The 19237-nt window shown below is 41.1% G+C and overlaps 1 protein-coding gene across 2 annotated transcripts in view; it reads right to left on the bottom strand.

Moving 5' to 3' along the window:
* The window catches only part of CDH13 (cadherin 13), a 1030265-nt gene that overhangs the window by 798247 nt on the left and 212781 nt on the right, over window positions 1-19237 (bottom strand). For both annotated transcript variants that reach the window (XM_032613947.1, XM_032613948.1), the window contains exon 2: window positions 15684-15795. In XM_032613947.1, the coding sequence (XP_032469838.1) occupies window positions 15684-15795 (112 nt within the window). The remainder of the gene's footprint in view (window positions 1-15683; window positions 15796-19237) is intronic.

The following is a 19237-nucleotide window of genomic DNA, read 5'->3' as shown; positions in this document are numbered from 1 at the left end:
GAAAAGATATCTTGTAGGATATCAACTGGCTTTGTATATAAGCTAGCAGACTGATTCTAAAATTTCTTTATTATTAAATCACCTACAAATACTTAGCTCTCCCAATGTTCTTTGAGTCACACTTACTATCTTATTGGTTTGCTTTTTAGTTGATGAGTGTGGACCTGTCTGCACTTTATATTCCTAAAAGAGTCATATTTTTTAACTTACTGAAAATTGTATTTTGACAGTTTTTGTTTGTTTTACAAAAGTATCAGTCTATAAAGCACTGAAATTAAACAAAGTGAAACAAAAACTCATCTTTCACTACAGAAGTTTTTGTTTTGTTTTGTTTTTTGCGGTACGCGGGCCTCTCACTGTTGCGGCCTCTCCCGTTGCGGAGCACAGGCTCTGGACGCGCAGCCCCAGCGGCCATGGCTCACGGGCCCAGCCGCTCCGCGGCATGTGGGATCTTCCCAGACCGGGGCACGAACCCGCATCCCCTACATCGGCAGGCAGACCCCCAACCACTGCACCACCAGGGAAGCCCTCTACAGAGGGTTTTAAAAGCACTGTCTTAACTCTCTCTGAGTTATTCTCTGCTGCAACTCTTGGAGCTTCCTTAGTTTCTGTTCTTCCTGAGGCCTCATCATTCAGGTCTTTGGATGAACCTGTGAGCCACACAATTTCCTTCCATTAAATACTTTTCTTTAGAGTCTTGAGTTGGTTAGGGTTTCTCATAACTGATAAAGTCACTGAATTGTAATTGCAGCTGACAAATATTTATGACAGATCAATCAAACCTCTCCCTAGGTACACAAATTGGCTATACCTATCATAAAAACATTCCTGATCAAAAATGTACATGATGAGAGCAAAAAGTTGGAATTGAGCTATTCCAAAACCAAAGCAGGCAACTTTGGAAACAAAACGATTTTTATGTACATCTTTATGTTAGGCCTCACTCACTCTAGAACTGCCTTGACCTTTCTCCAAAACAAACAAAACACCTGGAAACTTAATCAGAGCTGCTGTGCACCAGACTCCACGCCTTTACCTAGGAGATGTTGCTTCTCCATCCCTCTAGACTACAGACAAGGGCCTGGTTCTAGCCCATGCCCTCTCTGCCCCTTTGGACTATGGGAATGACCACTGGGCCACATCCCCATGTGGATCTACCTGACAATCCTGGTTGCCCCCTAATTTCAGTTTCCTTCCCCAGTGCCTAGAATTTGATGCTGAATTCCTCTCCTAGCCTGATTTATCCCCACTCACCCTTGCTTTCTGTTTCTAATTCTACGAACTTCTTTCCACTGAAAAATGCAGTGCTAACCATATTCCTCGGAGGTTTTGACTCATATTTTGAACTGTTTTTCAAGCACTAATTATTTCTTTCATGTTCTTCAGAATCAACGTTTCCTCATTTGGAATTCCCCCTGCCCCCACGGAATTTAATGTATACATATGAAAATTAAGACCAGTTTTAGCTAAAAATAGATCCTCTGGGAGGTCTCTGCAATCAGCTGACTTGCACAATTAAGAGGAAGCTGGATGGCTGATCACTGTTTGGGCTTCAGAGGAGGATGCAATAAGCTGGTGCAGCAGCTGGGCACTTTTCAGGGGTGTCCCGCTAAGACACCACTTACCAAGTTGCACCCAAGGAGAAGTGGGGTTGTGTGGGGTGGCTGGAACCTGGAGGCTGGTCCACCAACACACTCTGCTCCCCCGAGAAGCAGCTGGGATGTGCAGAGGCCAGCTGAATGTTTCAGCGGAATTGAGGTCTGCAATTTTTCACGGGAATGTTCTCCTAAGGAGGGCAGCCTGCAACTCAGAAATCCAAGATGCTCCACACACCAGTGTCCTTGTAACTCACTTGGCAGCAAAACCCAACCTGAACACACATGGTGGTATTTGTGGTCCTCGTTTATCCTGGTTAGGGTAAATATCCATATGTGTCACTGCAGAAATATATGTTTTATTACACGGCGCTGCCCCACACCTCCCTGGTGGAGTGGGTAATATACAGCATATACATTTCACTAGCTTTTTCTAAATTCCAAGACACATCTGGATCTAAGGTTGGGAAGGATCACTTCTCAAATGCTTTTCAGGGAACATCCTTTTAATTTTTACCCAAAGAGATCAAACATGAGGAAGCAGAATGTGTGTGTATTGGGAGTGGGTAGTGGCAGGTGCCCCGACAACATGACAATTCCTAAAATGGAGACTTAGAGGAGTAGGAAGAACACGTGGCCTGTTTCAGAGGAGTTAGGGCTAGGGTTGCAAATTCCCCATGGCACGTTTGGTACACACAGGCACTACCATTCCAACAGCATCACTCTGTAGACATTCCCTCCCTTGCCTTATTCTTTCCAATAATAAAATCACCCAACCTTTATATAGAGCTTCCATGTGGCAGGCACTGTCCTAACACTTTTGCATATGTTATCTTGATTAATCGATCCTTGAAACACTACCTCTGTTTTACAGATGGGGAACTGAGAGGTTTACTGAGGAACTGAGAGGGTGAGTGACTGGAAATACCACCGTGTTGCAAGTGATGGAGGCAAGTGATCCAACTCAGAAGCCCATACCAAAAGCCCTGTGAGCCTCTCAGGGGCACCCCAGTCTGTTCTCCAAGGGAAGGACTGGAGCACTTCTGTGGGAGGGAACTGGATGTAGCCCTTCCCATGGAGAGAACATACAGAGTCAGGAGATCACAGCTCCTTTTCCACAGTTGGTACTTCTTTTGAGATACTGGGTCTTTAAATCAACCTTCATGCCTAATCCTATCTTACAAATGGCTGTTGACATGATTAAATGGATAAAATGGTACCCTCGCCCCCTTTCCTAGATCAGAGTATCTTAAACTAAAAAACCTGTTCTCAAGTTAGTGCTTTTACATTACCTGATCTCTCTGCCTAAAGGTTTACCAACGCCGTCTCCCCCTGGCTGGTTCCTTCTCCTAGTTCAGGTCTCAGCTTCACAAAGAAAACTTCCTTAGCCACCCATTCCATCGCAGCCATCCAGAAATCTCTATCACACAACCTTGTCTTATTTCCTTCATGGTATATTTATCATCAGCTTTTCACGTAAAATTTCCTGTTTTCTTAGATGTGTATTTCTATCATGGCTGTCTCTTTCCATAAAAAATGAAAGTTCTAACACAAAGGGCATCTTTTTTTTATCTGGTTCAAAGTTTTACCCCTTGTACCTAGTACAGGGTCTGCCATAAGGGATGTGTAACCATTCTGTGATTCTTTTTTTTTTTTTTTTTTTTTTTTTATTGAAAATTCTATTTTATTTTATTTTATTTATTTATTTATTTTTTAAACATCTTTATTGGGGTATAATTGCTTTACAATGGTGTGTTAGTTTCTGCTTTATAACAAAGTGAATCAGCTATACATATACATATGTTCCCATATGTCTTCCCTCTTGCGTCTCCCTCCCTCCCACTCTCCCCATCCCACCCTTCCAGGCTGTCACAAAGCACCGAGCTAATATCCCTGTGCCTTGCGGCTGCTTCCCCCCAGCTATCTACCTTACTACGTTTGTTAGTGTGTATATGTCCATGACTCTCTCTCGCCCTGTCAAAACTCACCCCTCCCCCTCCCCATACCCTCAAGTCCGTTCTCCAGTAGGTCTGCGTCTTTATTCCTATCTTACCCCTAGGTTCTTCATGACATTTTTTTCCCTTAAATTCCATATATATGTGTTAGCATACGGTATTTGTCTTTTTCTTTCTGACTTACTTCACTCTGTATGACAGACTCTAGGTCTATCCATCTCATTACAAATAGCTCAATTTCATTTCTTTTTAAGGCTGAGTAATATTCCATTGTGTATATGTGCCACATCTTCTTTATCCATTCATCCGATGATGGGCGCTTAGGTTGTTTCCATGTCCTGGCTATTGTAAATAGAGCTGCAATGAACATTTTGGTACATGACTCTTTTTGAATTTTGGTTTTCTCAGGGTATATGCCAAGTAGTGGGATTGCTGGGTCATATGGTAATTCTATTTGTAGTTTTTTAAGGAACCTCCATACTGTTCTCCACAGTGGCTGAACCAATTCACATTCCCACCAGCAGTGCAAGAGTGTCCCCTTTTCTCCACACCCTCTCCAGCATTTATTGTTTCTAGATTTTTTGATGATGGCCATTCTGACTGGTGTGAGATGATATCTCATTGTAGTTTTGATTTGCATTTCTCTAATGATTAATGATGTTGAGCATTCTTTCATGTGTTTGTTGGCATTCTGTATATCTTCTTTGGAGAAATGTCTATTTAGGTCTTCTGCCCATTTTTGGATGGGGTTGTTTGTTGTTTTGTTATTGAGCTGCATGAGCTGCTTGTAAATTTTGGAGATTAATCCTTTGTCAGTTGCTTCATTTGCAAATGTTTTCTCCCATTCTGAGGGTTGTCTTTTGGTCTTGGTTATGGTTTCCTTTGCTGTGCAAAAGCTTTGAAGTTTCATTAGGTCCCATTTGTTTATTTTTGTTTTTATTTCCATTACTCTAGGAGGTGGGTCAGAAAGGATCTTGCTGTGATTTATGTCATAGAGTGTTCTTCCTATGTTTTCTTCTAAGAGTTTGATAGTTTCTGGCCTTACATTTAGGTCTTTAATCCATTTTGAGCTTATTTTTGTGTATGGTGTTAGGGAGTGATCTAATCTCATACTTTTACATGTACCTGTCCAGTTTTCCCAGCACCATTTATTGAAGAGGCTGTCCTTTCTCCACTGTACATTCCTGCCTCCTTTATCAAAGATAAGGTGTCCATATGTGCGTGGGTTTATCTCTGGGCTTTCTATCCTGTTCCACTGATCTATCTTTCTGTTTTTGTGCCAGTACCATACTGTCTTGATTACTGTTGCTTTGTAATATAGTCTGAAGTCAGGGAGCCTGATTCCTCCAGCTCCTTTTTTCGTTCTCAAGATTGCTTTGGCTATTCGGGGTCTTTTGTGTTTCCATACAAATTGCGAAATTTTTTGTTCTAGTTCTGTGAAAAATGCCAGTGGTAGTTTGATAGGGATTGCATTGAATCTGTAGATTGCTTTGGGTAGTAGAGTCATTTTCACAATGTTGATTCTTCCCATCCAAGAACATGGTATATCTCTCCATCTATTTGTATCATCTTTAATTTCTTTCATCAGTATCTTATAATTTTCTGCATACAGGTCTTTCGTCTCCTTAGGTAGGTTTATTCCTAGATATTTTATTCTTTTTGTTGCAATGGTAAATGGGAGTGTTTTCTTGATTTCACTTTCAGATTTTTCATCATTAGTATATAGGAATGCCAGAGATTTCTGTGCATTAATTTTGTATCCTGCTACTTTACCAAATTCATTGATTAGCTCTAGTAGTTTTCTGGTAGCATCTTTAGGATTCTCTATGTATAGTATCATGTCATCTGCAAACAGTGACAGCTTTACTTCTTCTTTTCCGATTTGGATTCCTTTTATTTCCTTTTCTTCTCTGATTGCTGTGGCTAAAACTTCCAAAACTATGTTGAATAAGAGTGGTGAGAGTGGGCAACCTTGTCTTGTTCCTGATCTTAGTGGAAATGCTTTCAGTTTTTCACCATTGAGGATGATGTTTGCTGTGGGCTTGTCATATATGGCTTTTATTATGTTTAGGAAAGTTCCCTCTATGCCTACTTTCTGGAGGGTTTTTATCATAAATGGGTGTTGAATTTTGTCGAAAGCTTTCTCTGCATCTATTGAGATGATCATATGGTTTTTCTCCTTCAATTTGTTAATATGGTTTATCACATTGATAGATTTGCGTATATTGAAGAATCCTTGCATTCCTGGAATAAACCCCACTTGATCATGTTGTATGATCCTTTTAATGTGCTGTTGGATTCTGTTTGCTAGTATTTTGTTGAGGATTTTTGCATCTATGTTTATCAGTGATATTGGCCTGTAGTTTTCTTTCTTTGTGACATCCTTGTCTGGTTTTGGTATCAAGGTGATGGTGGCTTCGTAGAAGGAATTTGGGAGTGTTCCTCCCTCTGCTATATTTTGGAAGAGTCATTCTGTGATTCTTAAATAATTGACTAAACAAATGGGACTCCATGTATGTCATTTCCTTTCCTATCTCCTATTTCTATCTCCAGAAAGAGAATGCAAATTTGGTCAAGTACATAAAGTGCCTAGGGATATTCTGACTGGCAAGTGTTTGCACCTCTTGCCCTTTTGCTTTCAAGCCAACAAAAATTTCCATGAAAATTAAGATTAAAAAGGACAGACAGAGGGCATCACAATTATTAGAATGTGTGTGGATTTGATCTGTTACAGGATAATAAGATCTTCTGCCTTCTCAAACTATTTAAAGCCATGGTTAATCTTGCCCAATTTATGTTTTTGTGTTGTACTCATTAAGCAGCCCAATTCATGTGGTTCTAACACCTTAAATTCGGAGATGCTCCTGTAACATCTGTATGTTCCTGTACTCTTAACCCTTTGAAGAAAAACAGAAATAAAAGCGATTTATACCAGCTCCAGAACCATGTGAGTGAAGACACTCAACAAGTTGAAGAGTGAGGCCATATGGCAGCACGTAGAATTTGACAGTCTTAATTAAGCAATCTGCTCACCAGCATCACCAGTGAGAAACCTGGCATGATGGCTGTCATCTGCTGCCACGTAAGAGACGTTTCCAACGTGCGTGTGTGCTAGGTTCTAAAAATGCTCTTGCACGGACCACAGCCTGCAGTCGTAGAATGTTAGTACTGAAAAGGACCTTAGCAACAGAGTAAAAGACCCTCACGGTGGACTCTCTTGCTTTTGCCAGCCCAAATCTTCCTGGACACCTTGACGGGTTCAGGGGTAGGTACATGACCCAAGCTGGACCCAGAGAGTTAGCCATGGGGTATTCACTGGGACACTTGGAAAAAGAGATGCTCTGGGTTGTTAACGCTGGAAGAGTAAAAGGCTGGGACTTCTGGTGGCCATCCTGGAGGAAACCCCTCTGAGAGTGAGGGGTACCAACACTATATAAAGCAGAGCTGAAGCATTAAGTGCGATACTGATGATATCATTAGAGCATCTAGATCCACGTGCTCCTAAAGCTAGCTCAAACCTTGAAATTTTCAGTCGTGTGAGCTGATAATTTTATATAGTTTTGCTAAAGCCAGTTGGAGTTGGGTTACTTTGGAGTACAACCAAAAGAGCCCTAATATACCCTCATTACACAAACGGGGAAACAGAGGTCCAGAGAGGAAAAGGGTCACACAAGTCAGTGTTTGAGCTGGGATAAACTCCAGGGATGCTGCATCTCTTTTAGAAAACTTGTCTGCTAGATGTCTTCCCCAGTCTAGACCCTTGGAGTTCTCTGGGGCTCTGCTCTTAGCCTTATTTCACATTCCGGTGCTTCTTAATCATGCTGCCTTCTCCCCTGCCCATGTCTCCTTTGATATGCCTCCCAACCATCCCCACCTCAGAACTTCTGAAAAGGCTCCATGCCAGCCTGAGCCTTCCCAGCTCTTCTCTCATATCCGTGTCCTATTCTGAACTTCCAGAAAGCCAGCCACACTGTCTGATCGCATGGCTCCCCTTTTCATATATTCCCCATATTGACAATTCAAAGCACTAAAGGTAGATTTCAAAGTCTCAGTCAGCACCAGCCGTCCCGTGCCCTTCAATATCTTAGCACCATCCTCTGCTTCCTTTACCACCAATAACAACCACTGTCAATAACAGCAGTGGTATGATAAAAACAACATGTGTGTTTGGTCTTTTGTGGTGAATCATTCGACCCACACACCTGTCTCAGGAGCAAGGGTGACTTCATGGAGGTGAATGTAGATGCCTATAAGGGACAGGCAGAATAAAGGAGGAAGTTGATCAGATGACAGGAAGACAGTAGAGACTGGAGAACCACGAGGAAGGCCTCAGCTACTGTTATTGCTACACTACTTCCAGCAGCTAATATTTTAGTGCTTACGATAGACCAGCCACTTTTCAGAGCCCTTTACATAGATGAACATTTAATCCTCAGAATAACCTATTGAGGTTGCTACCATTATGATTCTTTTTCCAAATGAGGAAACTGAGGCACAGGGAGGTTAAACACCGCAACACAACTTGCCCAAGTTACTTAGCTGATACTGGGCTAACCTTGGATTTAGACTCAGGCAGCCTGCCTCTAGGATCTATACTCTAGAGGTCCAGTACTGCCAGAAGTTATGAATTTTTAAAAGTGAAATTCTCAATGTTGACAACGAACTTCTTTCATTAAACACTTCAGACTCCTACACTGAGCAGCCCAACAGGACATATCTGTGGGACAAATTTAGTCCAAGAGCTGGCAGTGTGACTCCTCTGGCCTATTTATTTCTTTCATTCCACTGATAAGAAAACTTATGCCAAGAGAGCTCCGTTGCATCTACATTCCTCTTCTCCTAAGGCCCTCTCACCCTGTTACCTCTTATGTTTCCCAATCTTCAAAGTACAACTTAGGACCCAAGTCTAATGGAAGGATCTCTAAGCATTTTACCATATCCCTCCCTAATGTGTATATGCGTTCTTTTTATTCTGCAGTTATTTTATTATATCACTTTACCTTTATGAAATGAGGTAGTTAATATAATGCATTTATGAGTACCCTAATTAATATTAATTGATTACTCAACTGTTACAGATATGTTGGTGGCGGAGTAGGAGGCAAACCTGTAAAAATATTACATTTCTATAGGACTCTGTTTAAATATAGGAAAAATCAGTGTAAATAGGAGTCCACATTCTGATCCAAAGTATAATCACCTTCATAATGATGGAGTGAATTAAGTGACACCAGAGTGATTTTCCTTGGCATATCACAACAGTTTAAACCAAATATACCACTTGAAACTCCAACCTATTCAGATCTATGTAGACTGTAGTACAGGTCACGTTAAATAATTACACTAATCAGTGAATCAATCTCCCAACCTGAGAGTTAATACAAGTTAGTAGTACAGAGGACACGAGAAAATGGAAAGGAAATTATCTTTGTTTTTTATTTCTTAAATCACTAAAACTGAAAACAAAAGCAAAAGAACTTAGGAAGTTCTCAAGGATAGGGAATATATACAGACAAAATCCCGAGTCAGCTTGAACTCAGGAAACAGGAATTTCTCCACCTGCCAGGTTGGAAAGTTCATCCATTTATTACCACCCAAATGAAATCTTTTCAGCAGGGTCAAAAGGGCCTTTGTTTTGACATTTAATTCACTAGCAATGTATTTCCTGCGTTAGGATGCAAAACACCTCTCACATTGCGTTTTCATTAATTGCCTTCATTTTTTAAGTTCCCTGTTTGATTTATAGTCAATTAAAAACACCCTCAAAAGCCATGACTCATGTATGTTAAGTACAAATATGATTTATGCAACACCATGGACTCCATGGATGACTTGGCTACTAACCAAGGTCGGTATCAAGGTGGCATGACCAAGAAGTGTCTTGGTGAAAGGAGCTCATGGGGGAGGGCAGAAAGCAAGGAGTGCAGGGTCATGGACAATCTGGCACTGGATCCATCCAAGACAGGAAAAAGAGGTACTTTTTCTATATTTTTCTGTATTGTAGAGGAAGAATGAACTTGTCTACGAACAGAAAAAACATAATGCAGTAGAAATTCTCTACTTCACCCAGGTTGACGAAAGTAGATAGGAAAATTAAGTGGCAAATTTCCTTGATAGGTCACGACCAACATCAACAACAGCTACAAGACACAGGACCAGAGAACTCTGGATAAGAGCAAGAGCACTGGAATCCTGGATTCAAATTTTGATGCCACCAACTATAAGCAATACAACCATGGATGAAGTGCCTCACCTAGCCCAGCCTTAGTATCCTCACCTGTAAAATGGGCACATGAGGGTATTTTTCCCCCTAAGGCCTATTATGAGGTTCAAGGGGACTCTCCACACTTAGAGAGCACACAGTAAATATCGGCTATGAAGGCCACAGATGCCACATTCGTCAGCACTAGGGGTGCCTTTAAAAATTCCCAACATCTGCCTCTAATGTGTGCACACCTGTTACATTTTCTAGAAATTCTCTTTCTTTCTGTCAGTATATGCATACAGCCCTTCATGAGGAAACCTCTTGAGTTATCCCTCCTCTCCAGGGAGGTGAACATACCGAAACTTTAGAAGAATATCAGAAAAGTCAAGAGATTAAGTGACATCAACCTAATGCCTTAAATCAGTGATTTCCCACCAAAATGAGGTAAACAAAAACACTTGGTGCATTTTTTACAAAGTAAAATTTACTCAAATTAAAAGACTGCCTTCTCTTTTGTAGTTGGTCCTTACTCCTGTTTCATTTGTTTTTTGATACTAATGACCTTTTAAAAGAAAAGTCTGGCCACGGTAAATGGAAGTATTCTCACTCTATCTCATTTATTAGCTTGCTTTTTTCCCCTTTTTTTCATATTCAGACTTAGAAAAATGTTTAAAAGTACACTCTTATCAATCCAAGATTTTTTAAAAATTCTACCGGCCCATGAAGTTCAAATCCTAGAATCACTGATTCAGATTTTTTTTTTAATCTCTTCAGATTTTAATGTCCATGATTTGTCTTCTAAAAAGTCAGGTTTAGATGGCCATTATAAGGATATCAAACCTATCTAAGACCTCTGAATAATAGTAATAATAACAACAACAATGGCAATAATAATAGCAATAATGATAGTAATAATAATAACAGCTTCCATTTATTCATAACTATGTTCTAAGCATTTTTCCATCAATTACTGCATCAACTCTAGAAGTAAAGACTGTAATTATCCTTCTTAGAGAGATGAGGTAATTCAAACTTACAGGATTCAGGTAACTCACTCTTGGCCACGTACCTAACATGTGACTGTGTCATATGTTTGAACTCTAGTCAATGTGAGTTTTAAACTATATGACCTTAACCTCAATACTATAATCATCGGGAGGGTACAACTAGAGCCCATCCTTAGTAGAATCATCAAAAGGTCCCTCCCTGGGTGTTGCAAGAGGGGGCTGGGAAGAAGCTGATTCTGCTCAGTGGGAAGCATCCCCTGACAAGAAAAGTAGGATGTAGTCACAGGTACATGACCTTGCTGTCCTGCTTGAATGACCAACTTCGTCCTTATCCCCATGTAGGCCCAAGTTACTCAGAGACAGTTGCCTCCTCTGTGGTCCGGTTCTGTCTCTCTTGGGAGTCTCTTTTTGACTGGGGTCACTTTGCTTTGTTAGGATCTGTGTAGAGATGGTGAACTTACACCAATACTCGTGTTCCTCTACACTGCTCAGCTTCTTTTGCAGTTAGCTTGGCTATGTGACTAGGTTTGGCTAAGAGTGTAAGCAGAAATGATACATGTCCCTTTTGAGCTCAAGTGGTTAAACATCTGTGGTGCCTTCCTCACCCTTTTTCTCACCCCCCTATTCTCCAGCTCGGTGACTTAAGAGTGACTCCAAGGCCCAAGATGGCAGGACTAAGTTGGAAGTAGCTTGGGTCCTCGAGTTCCTGCGTGGAGGGCAGCTACTCAAAGGAGAGCTACCCAGGAAAGCAGGCAACCTGCATCCACATGACCTGAATGAGAAATCATCTCTTATAGTGTTAGGTCGCTGGGGTTGTTTCATAACAAGCCTATTTTGACTAATGAGGCTTCTTTATTAAAAGTGTAATTACACAGGTTGTATTTTAGGTGAACTCAGGTGTGGCAATTTCTCTCTGTGTATCTGTGTTTGTGTGTGTATAGTCCAAGAGGAGTGATCCAGGAAGGATGAACAAGGGGGATGAAAAGCACTGACCTGATAGTGGCTGGGTGGCCAATAAGATGCCCTTTCTGGACACTGGAAGTTGGAGACATCTCTCCCTATAGAGGCTGGAGGATCATGAGTATGGTTTCCCTTAGTGAACAAGATGACCACAGATCCCTCCTTAATGCCAGGAAGGTCTGTCTGAGCTGATATGGCAGGGCAGAATATTCTGTTCTATAATTTTTCAGGACACAAGATAGTCAGGGGCTTATCACTTGGTCTTTCTCCATATCAGATGGGGGGCTGGTCAGTTTTCCAGGTCAGATATTCTTCTGGAGCCTGGGTCATCTGGGAGGCTGTACACAGGGTCACTATCCAAATATTGTGGTATCAAGATAGCGGCTACCAGAATTGCATGATTTTCACGTTGCAGGAGAAGCAACCCCATCAAACAATTGAAGAGAATTCGGGGTGTTGGAAACCCCTGGGGACCTCCTGCAACAAACCCCTCACAAATTCCTCCTGGAGTCCAAAGGCCTTGAGTGGATATCTCCTTTCTGAGTTTCTGCCTTCTAAACTGCCTTCCCCTTTCTTCTTGTACTTCTCATTGAAAATGACAATAAACACATCCTCCTAGCTCACCTTTTAAGACTGAGATGAAGCCAGGAAACTTTTGTCCAAGTTATCTTGAGTTGGGGGTTTTGCATCATGCTGTGAAAGTTACAATGATAAAGCTCCCCTGGTTACATTAGAAGAAATAGTGGGATGCCATGTTTTGATCCTAGAAGCTTGTTGAAAATGGCCCTTTAAAGACGAAAGCAAGTCTAGTTAGTGGAAAGGAGAGTAGAATAAAGAGTTATTTGGATGTGAAGAAAATAAAAGGCTTTAGAACAACTGAGGGAAAGATGTGTCAGAGTTAACAGTGAATAAAATATTAGGGAAATAAAAGGAGTGGAGGTGACCATTAGTAACAGTTAAAGCAGAAAAAGATAAGTCATTGAGAATTGAGGGGAAAGATGAAAAAGGATAAAAGGAAATATTACCGTCTGAACAAAAAGAGCAGGAAGCCATGGATAGAATAAACATTCCCTGTAACGCGGCTAAAAGCTAACACAGAATTGGTTGAATATAAGTCTGGGGTAGGAGCAGATATACTATGTCTGTGGGGCAGAGACAACATTTTCAGACAAGTTTATAAAATGGTGAAAAGTGTAGACATAAATTGATAGATAATGCTGTACTCTACACTTTCTGCAAGGTAAAAATTCACAATGATTGGAAGCCAAATCGCCTAAATATTGCAAAGATAAAGGAAAAATGGCAAGTGTAACTGCCATAGGAGGAGTCCAAGGTAATGTTACTAACCTGGTTTCTTTTAGCCTCTGTTATTACCTAGATCGTCAGCTTATATTTACACATCACTGAACTATCCCTAACCATTTTCTGGATCTTGGTAGTGGCCTCAAATATCTCTAAGTATTTTTTTTTTTTTTTTTTTTTGTGGTATGTGGGCCTCTCACTGTTGTGGCCTCTCCCATTGCAGAGCACAGGCTCTGGACGCGCAGGCTCAGCGGCCATGGCTCACGGGCCCAGCCGCTCCGCGGCATGTGGGATCTTCCCAGACCGGTCACGAACCCATGTCCCCTGCATCGGCAGGCGGACTCTCAACCACTGCGCCACCAGGGAAGCCCCTCTAAGTATTTTTAAACATTCTGGTTCTGCTTGATTCTTTCCAGTTTTCATCCAGATGTTAGCCTTGTGACAATATGGCCTTCATTCTGAGAGGTCACACCACTCATTGGTTTCTTGGCTAATCACATTTTTCAGAGATAGAAAGGTCTTGTGTTGGACCATAAAGAAATGCGTGAAAGAAACTGAGAATGAGAGGGGAGGGAGGCAGGGAGACTTAAAATGTTAGTTGGTTAGGGGGAAAAGTCCGTTCAAAATTTTGTGCTTTTTATTTCCTCTTCCATGTGGAATAGAGCAAAATACATTGCTACTGCTTCTGGAAATCCAGATTTCCCAAACAGTATTCAATAGACATTCTCAAGTCTGTGAAAACTTTCTTCTTCATTTAGGCACAATTAACCTTATTCTCAGAGTTATACTCACGACAACCTATGTTCACTGCTTTGAGATGAACTGAAAAGTATCAAACCAAATCTGCTCTTTGTATGTTTTTCCCTAGTAATATACACGGACCCACAGTTTCACTGAGAAGGGGGCTAATCAGATTTTGCTGATCCAACAATTCACATACAAATTCACATATAAATTTTTAAATATCCTCCATCCCTATACCACTGACTTTTCCTGAACGTGCTATCATTGATAATCAACCTAGTTCCATTTAGCATTTACTAGCTTACACAGAATCAACAGCCATAACCCACTAAATTACTTAGGGGATTAAAAAAAACAACAACAAACTACTACACAGACACACACAAAACTGTGATATTGGAATGTACAGGATGGTCTACTGTAAATGAAAAAGGTCCCTCAAAGTATGATTGTTTCCAGCTTCTCAGAGGTGAATTAAAAGCTGTTTGGTGTCGTGAAGATTACAGAAGCCATCACATTTATGGGTCTGCTTTGCATACCAAGTCTATTAATAATTTCCATACTCAGGGTGGCTTCACATTTCCACACATGTTAATATAGATGCCATTTGGGAACTGCTTGGAGGAAAAGAGAAAAAAAGAGAAAAGGAGAAGAGAAGAGAGGAGATGATGCAGACAAGAGGAGACGAGAGCCAGAAAAATGGTATCTTAAACCAAGTTCCGTTTAAAATATAGTGACTCTGATAAATAGAAGAATCAAAAGACAAATGAGAGTTCGTGATGGCCTGACCCAGGAGTCACACTCAGGGATCAGATTAACATGAAATCACACACTGGAATTCACTTATTGTGCCAGTCCTGCACCTTGTCATTATAGACTCTAATTATTGAAATGATTTCATAGACATAATTGCATCAAGATGTGCATGGGCTTCACCTTGGAGGGCTCCCTTGATGGTCAACATTGTATCTTCATTACTGTGTTCCTTTCAACTCTTAAAATGTGCTCCAGCCTCCCAGAACAATCCAATCGAACAGGCTGAGTTTTCTTTTCCCCCTTTTCTTTAAACATGCCAACCACATAGCACAGGAATGAAGGAATGTAGTTATCCTGAAAGGCAGACCTGGGACCATAAGGGCAAATGTACAGTTACCTTCCCTAAAGGGACCATAGAGCATCTGACCAAATTAAACCATTGTTTTCATATCCTTCTTTCCCAAATGTTAAAGAATGGTGCTCAAGAACCTACAATTAAAAGCTTATTTGTCTACCATCAATTTTAAATTCATTGTGCTAAAACTAAGCTTGTTATACATTTAGCAATGCATTCCATGCCCTCATAAAGATAAAACAATATAACACTGGCATTAAAAATAGGAAGAGATTATAACCACAGATCTGAGCTGAGCATATTTTGAGGACATTAATTGGATTTGGGGGGATTTGAGTTTAGAGTAGCCAGTAGAGGTTTCAAATCTTTCAGAAAACTATCTTATTAGCATTAAGAATAAGAGTTTAAATTCCTATGCCTAAAACTTCCCAGAAGCTAACATCCTGTTCTCACCATTATTTTGATCCAATGCTATGTATGAGATAGAACAGTAATCCACAGGAAGGCAATGGTCTGTTCTCAGGATCTGCCCAGAGGAAATGGACTTCATACATTGGAGGCTTGGTGGTCCCCTTTCCTGGGAGCAGTCAGGAAATGCTTATCGGTGATAAAATACTAAAAAGAGACACACACCACTCTATTCACCTCTAAGCTGACAAAGCCCTAATTCAAGACCTTCCACCCTGGGTCAAGCAGTGACATAAGAAAAATGATCAGAAAACAGTTTAGGGAATACCGTATCCTGAGTCACATTCTTAGACATCGGTGAATAGGCCAAAAGCGTCGTCAAGTGACATTGCTTACAGTTTAGAATCGCCTGGTCCTCGATGAATTCAGCTGGCTGGTTGATATGGAACAATTTCTGCTGAAATCCAGGAGTGCAGTCCAAATCTTCTGCAGATGTTATCAGCAGCACCTGAGAAAAACGAAGCCATCAATATTTTAACGGCGGCTTATACGTTTGCCCTGCTAACTTTTACCAAATCTGTGACTTTTAGAAACGAGCTGAGGTTTTAATTTCATTTCCCAAATTAAGAGGTAAGTTGATACCTCTCCTGTGGCTGCCAACCATTCGTTTTGGCAATGAGATTTGGAAAACACGCAAATGGGAACAGCTGCTGCAGTGTCCATTAAGTTGTAGTTAAAGAAATAACTTCCTCAGATTTTTACACCTGCTAAGAATCTCACCATGCTTTCCACGTGTGAAATTTCATTACAGAAACTGTCAATTTCATATGATGCCTGAGCTAAAACCAACTTCACTTTCATAGATGCAAAGGAACACGGTCATCGACAAAGAGGAGGAAAACGGAACTATTCCATTGGAAGTTACTTCTAACAAGAATCCAGGGCCCCGTAGACCTTCACAGTCCAAGATGGTGGTCACGAGCCACAGGTGACTACTGAGCCCTTGAAATGTAGCTGGGCTGAAACTGTCAGTAGAAAAATACATGTTGGATTTTGAAGACTATATACTGCAAAGAAAAATAAAGTAAAATATATAATTAATAATTTTTATAGGATGCCATGTTGAAATGCTACTTTACAGATTGGACTAAATAGATCCACTATTAAAATAAATTTACCCCTTTCTTTTGACTTTAGCGTGTTTGGCTACTAGGAAATGTAAATTTTACAATTGCTTCTGAAGGCTCAGCTTTGTCTTTGCAAATCCTTGGGGCACTTCATCCAGAAGTTAAAAATTTAGGTTATATGTTTTGGAACATAAAAGTTATGTTAAAACACTCTTGGACAAGGGGTAATGAAGTAAGGTAAGAAATGGTCATAGGCTTAGTAGGCAAAGACCATAAGCAGTGTGAAGTTAGAGATTACCTCTTTTTCCCCATTTTTATACCGAGCACCTACCACATAGACTGGCACAGAGAAGACGCTCCACAATACTTACAATACAATGATTGCTAATATTTTTCAGCCTTCGCTGTACGGCAAGCACTGTCCTAGGTTTGTTGTATGCATTATCTCCTTCAATCTCCACAACAGCGCTGTGGTGTACTTAGCATGTTATAAGACACATTTTACTGACAAGGGGCCTGACATTCTAGAGGGGCTAACAGTCTTGCCCCGAATCACACAGTTAGGATGGGTGGAGTCAGGACCTGAATCCAGGTTTAAATGTTCTCTGATTTTGACAGAGCTCCGCCTACACCCTTCAGGGGAGAATTTGTATTTTCTTGTCTGGGAATTTCTCTGAAACCTGTGGGAGGCTGCTTTACCTGAGTATGGCACCAGCAGGCAGTGTTTGGAAATTCACACCCCCAAGACCATCACCATAACTGATGAAAACTGCTGTGTGAATACCCCAGCCCTCAGGTGAGATAACGCAGAGGCAAGTGTTCCGTCTCCCACTTGGACTTAAGCAACAGTTGTCCACGGTGGTCTCTGGCTTGATAACTCACCGTCCATTAGCTGCTTTCTCTTCTTTGGCTCATTTACTCATCCCCTGTTGGTATTTTTCTGACATCACCCTCCAAATAAAACTATTTGCACTCAAATCTTTGACTCAGTGTCTGCTTATTGGGAAACTAAACTTTGATCCCAGAATGCAAACTCTTTTTTCTTTTAACTTTTTATTTTGTATTTGAGTCTAGCTGATTAATGTTGTGGTAGTTTCAGGTACACAGCAAAGTGACTCAGCCATACCAGAATGCAAACTGTTAACCAGTGCACACAGGCTGTTGAAGAAAACTCATTATCATCCCCACCGGTGATCTCAAAGGAGTGTACAAAAGGTTGGAAGCTGTGGAGCCAGGGCTTCTCTCTAAATATCAGCTCTCTGAAATGCACTGAACCCAAGGAACAAGAGCAAGAATCAATCTCCCAAGGTTCACCATGTGGCCAGCCTGAGAAACATCAGAGGAACTGAAATAGGAGAGTCATCACCCTGACAGACATCATCCTTCTAAAATCAAAGGGGGGAAGGATACTATAGTCGCATATTTGAGCACTTCTGTGTGTAAAACTTTCCCTTGCCTTGACAGCAGGCTCTGAGTAGATCACGTCTAAGGCAATCATAACGCTGACATCCCAAGTGGTGCACACAGAAAACGCAGATTCAGGACTCAGAATCATTTGCTGGCAATTATGCAAGCAGAAAATCTATAACTGGCCAACGTTAATTCAGTCAAACATCAAGTTGTCAAGGGTTGCCTCCAGGCACCTTATGCCTACAATTATACGTTAACCTTATAATCAGCTAATTCTTCCCTCAAACCCCAGACCAGTAAACCAGTCATTCCCGAGGAACTAAGGCAGACGACATTTCTCCAGGGATCCTGAGCTAAGAATCCAAGATTGACTGAGAGGACAGGTGAGTGGAATTCCTGGTGCTTATCTCTCTGTGGCTTAGTCTCTGTCCTGCCCTCTTGGCAGGTTCTACTCGGGATTCCTCTGGAATCATGAAGGAAAAATAAACCGTTTCTAACTGCAGATGCTCAGGGAGGGTGAGAGTGGTGGGAGAACTCCCAGAGGCTCAAGGTTTTTTTGGTTTTTTTTTGCAAATTCTTGGGTCACTTTATCCACCAGGCAAAATTCAGGTTAAAGGCTTTGTAATACGAACACACAGCACTCTCCCGGGCAAGTGTGACTTAGCAAGGTAAGAACTAGTCAAATAATTCATTCACTCTCTCCTCCCTGTGTCCATTCATTCACTTATTCCCAAACATTTATTAAACTCCTGGGATTCAGTGAGCACTTTGCTAGGTGTTGTCCTGGAGCTTATGGAGAAGCCCTATAACACAGTCATTAAAAGAGTGAATTCCAGAGTTGTTTGACTTCGTTCATTCTTGGCTCTGCCCTTTACTGACTGGGGCTATTTGGCATTTTTTTCCCCAGCCACTCTGGTCTCAGTTTTCTCATGTAGAGAAATATGGAAAACAAGATGTGCATTGAGGGTGGCCATGGGGGGTTCAATGGAATGATACATATAAAGCAATTAGAATAGAGCTGCACAGGATAAGCAGTCAGGAGTGTTAACTGTTATTATGGACTATAAAAGGTGAGAGGCATGAACAAATCATCATTTAATTAATTGATTAACTAAAATTTAACTTGAAAGGAAATCACGGCTCTCTTCAGGAGCATGTAAAAGCTGGGAGTCGGGAGTCGAACTTCATCTAGAGGAATCAAGGAAAGCAAACCCACTGAAGGGGCATTTCTGCTTTGATCTCAAAGATGGGTCAGAATTAGCTGGATAAATGGAGAGGAATACAGAGTGGTCTCTTTAACCAGTACACACTTTGCTTTCACGTGAATTTACGCCTCTCTGGATTTCATGCAGCAGATCTCTGAAACGACAAAACTGCGTTTAAAAAAGAATCCAGGGGCTTCCCTGGTGGCGC

Source organism: Phocoena sinus, chromosome 19 (genome assembly GCF_008692025.1).
Source record: "Phocoena sinus isolate mPhoSin1 chromosome 19, mPhoSin1.pri, whole genome shotgun sequence".
NCBI classification, from domain to species: Eukaryota; Metazoa; Chordata; class Mammalia; order Artiodactyla; family Phocoenidae; genus Phocoena; species Phocoena sinus.
This window is presented reverse-complemented; position numbering and strand designations above follow the sequence as displayed.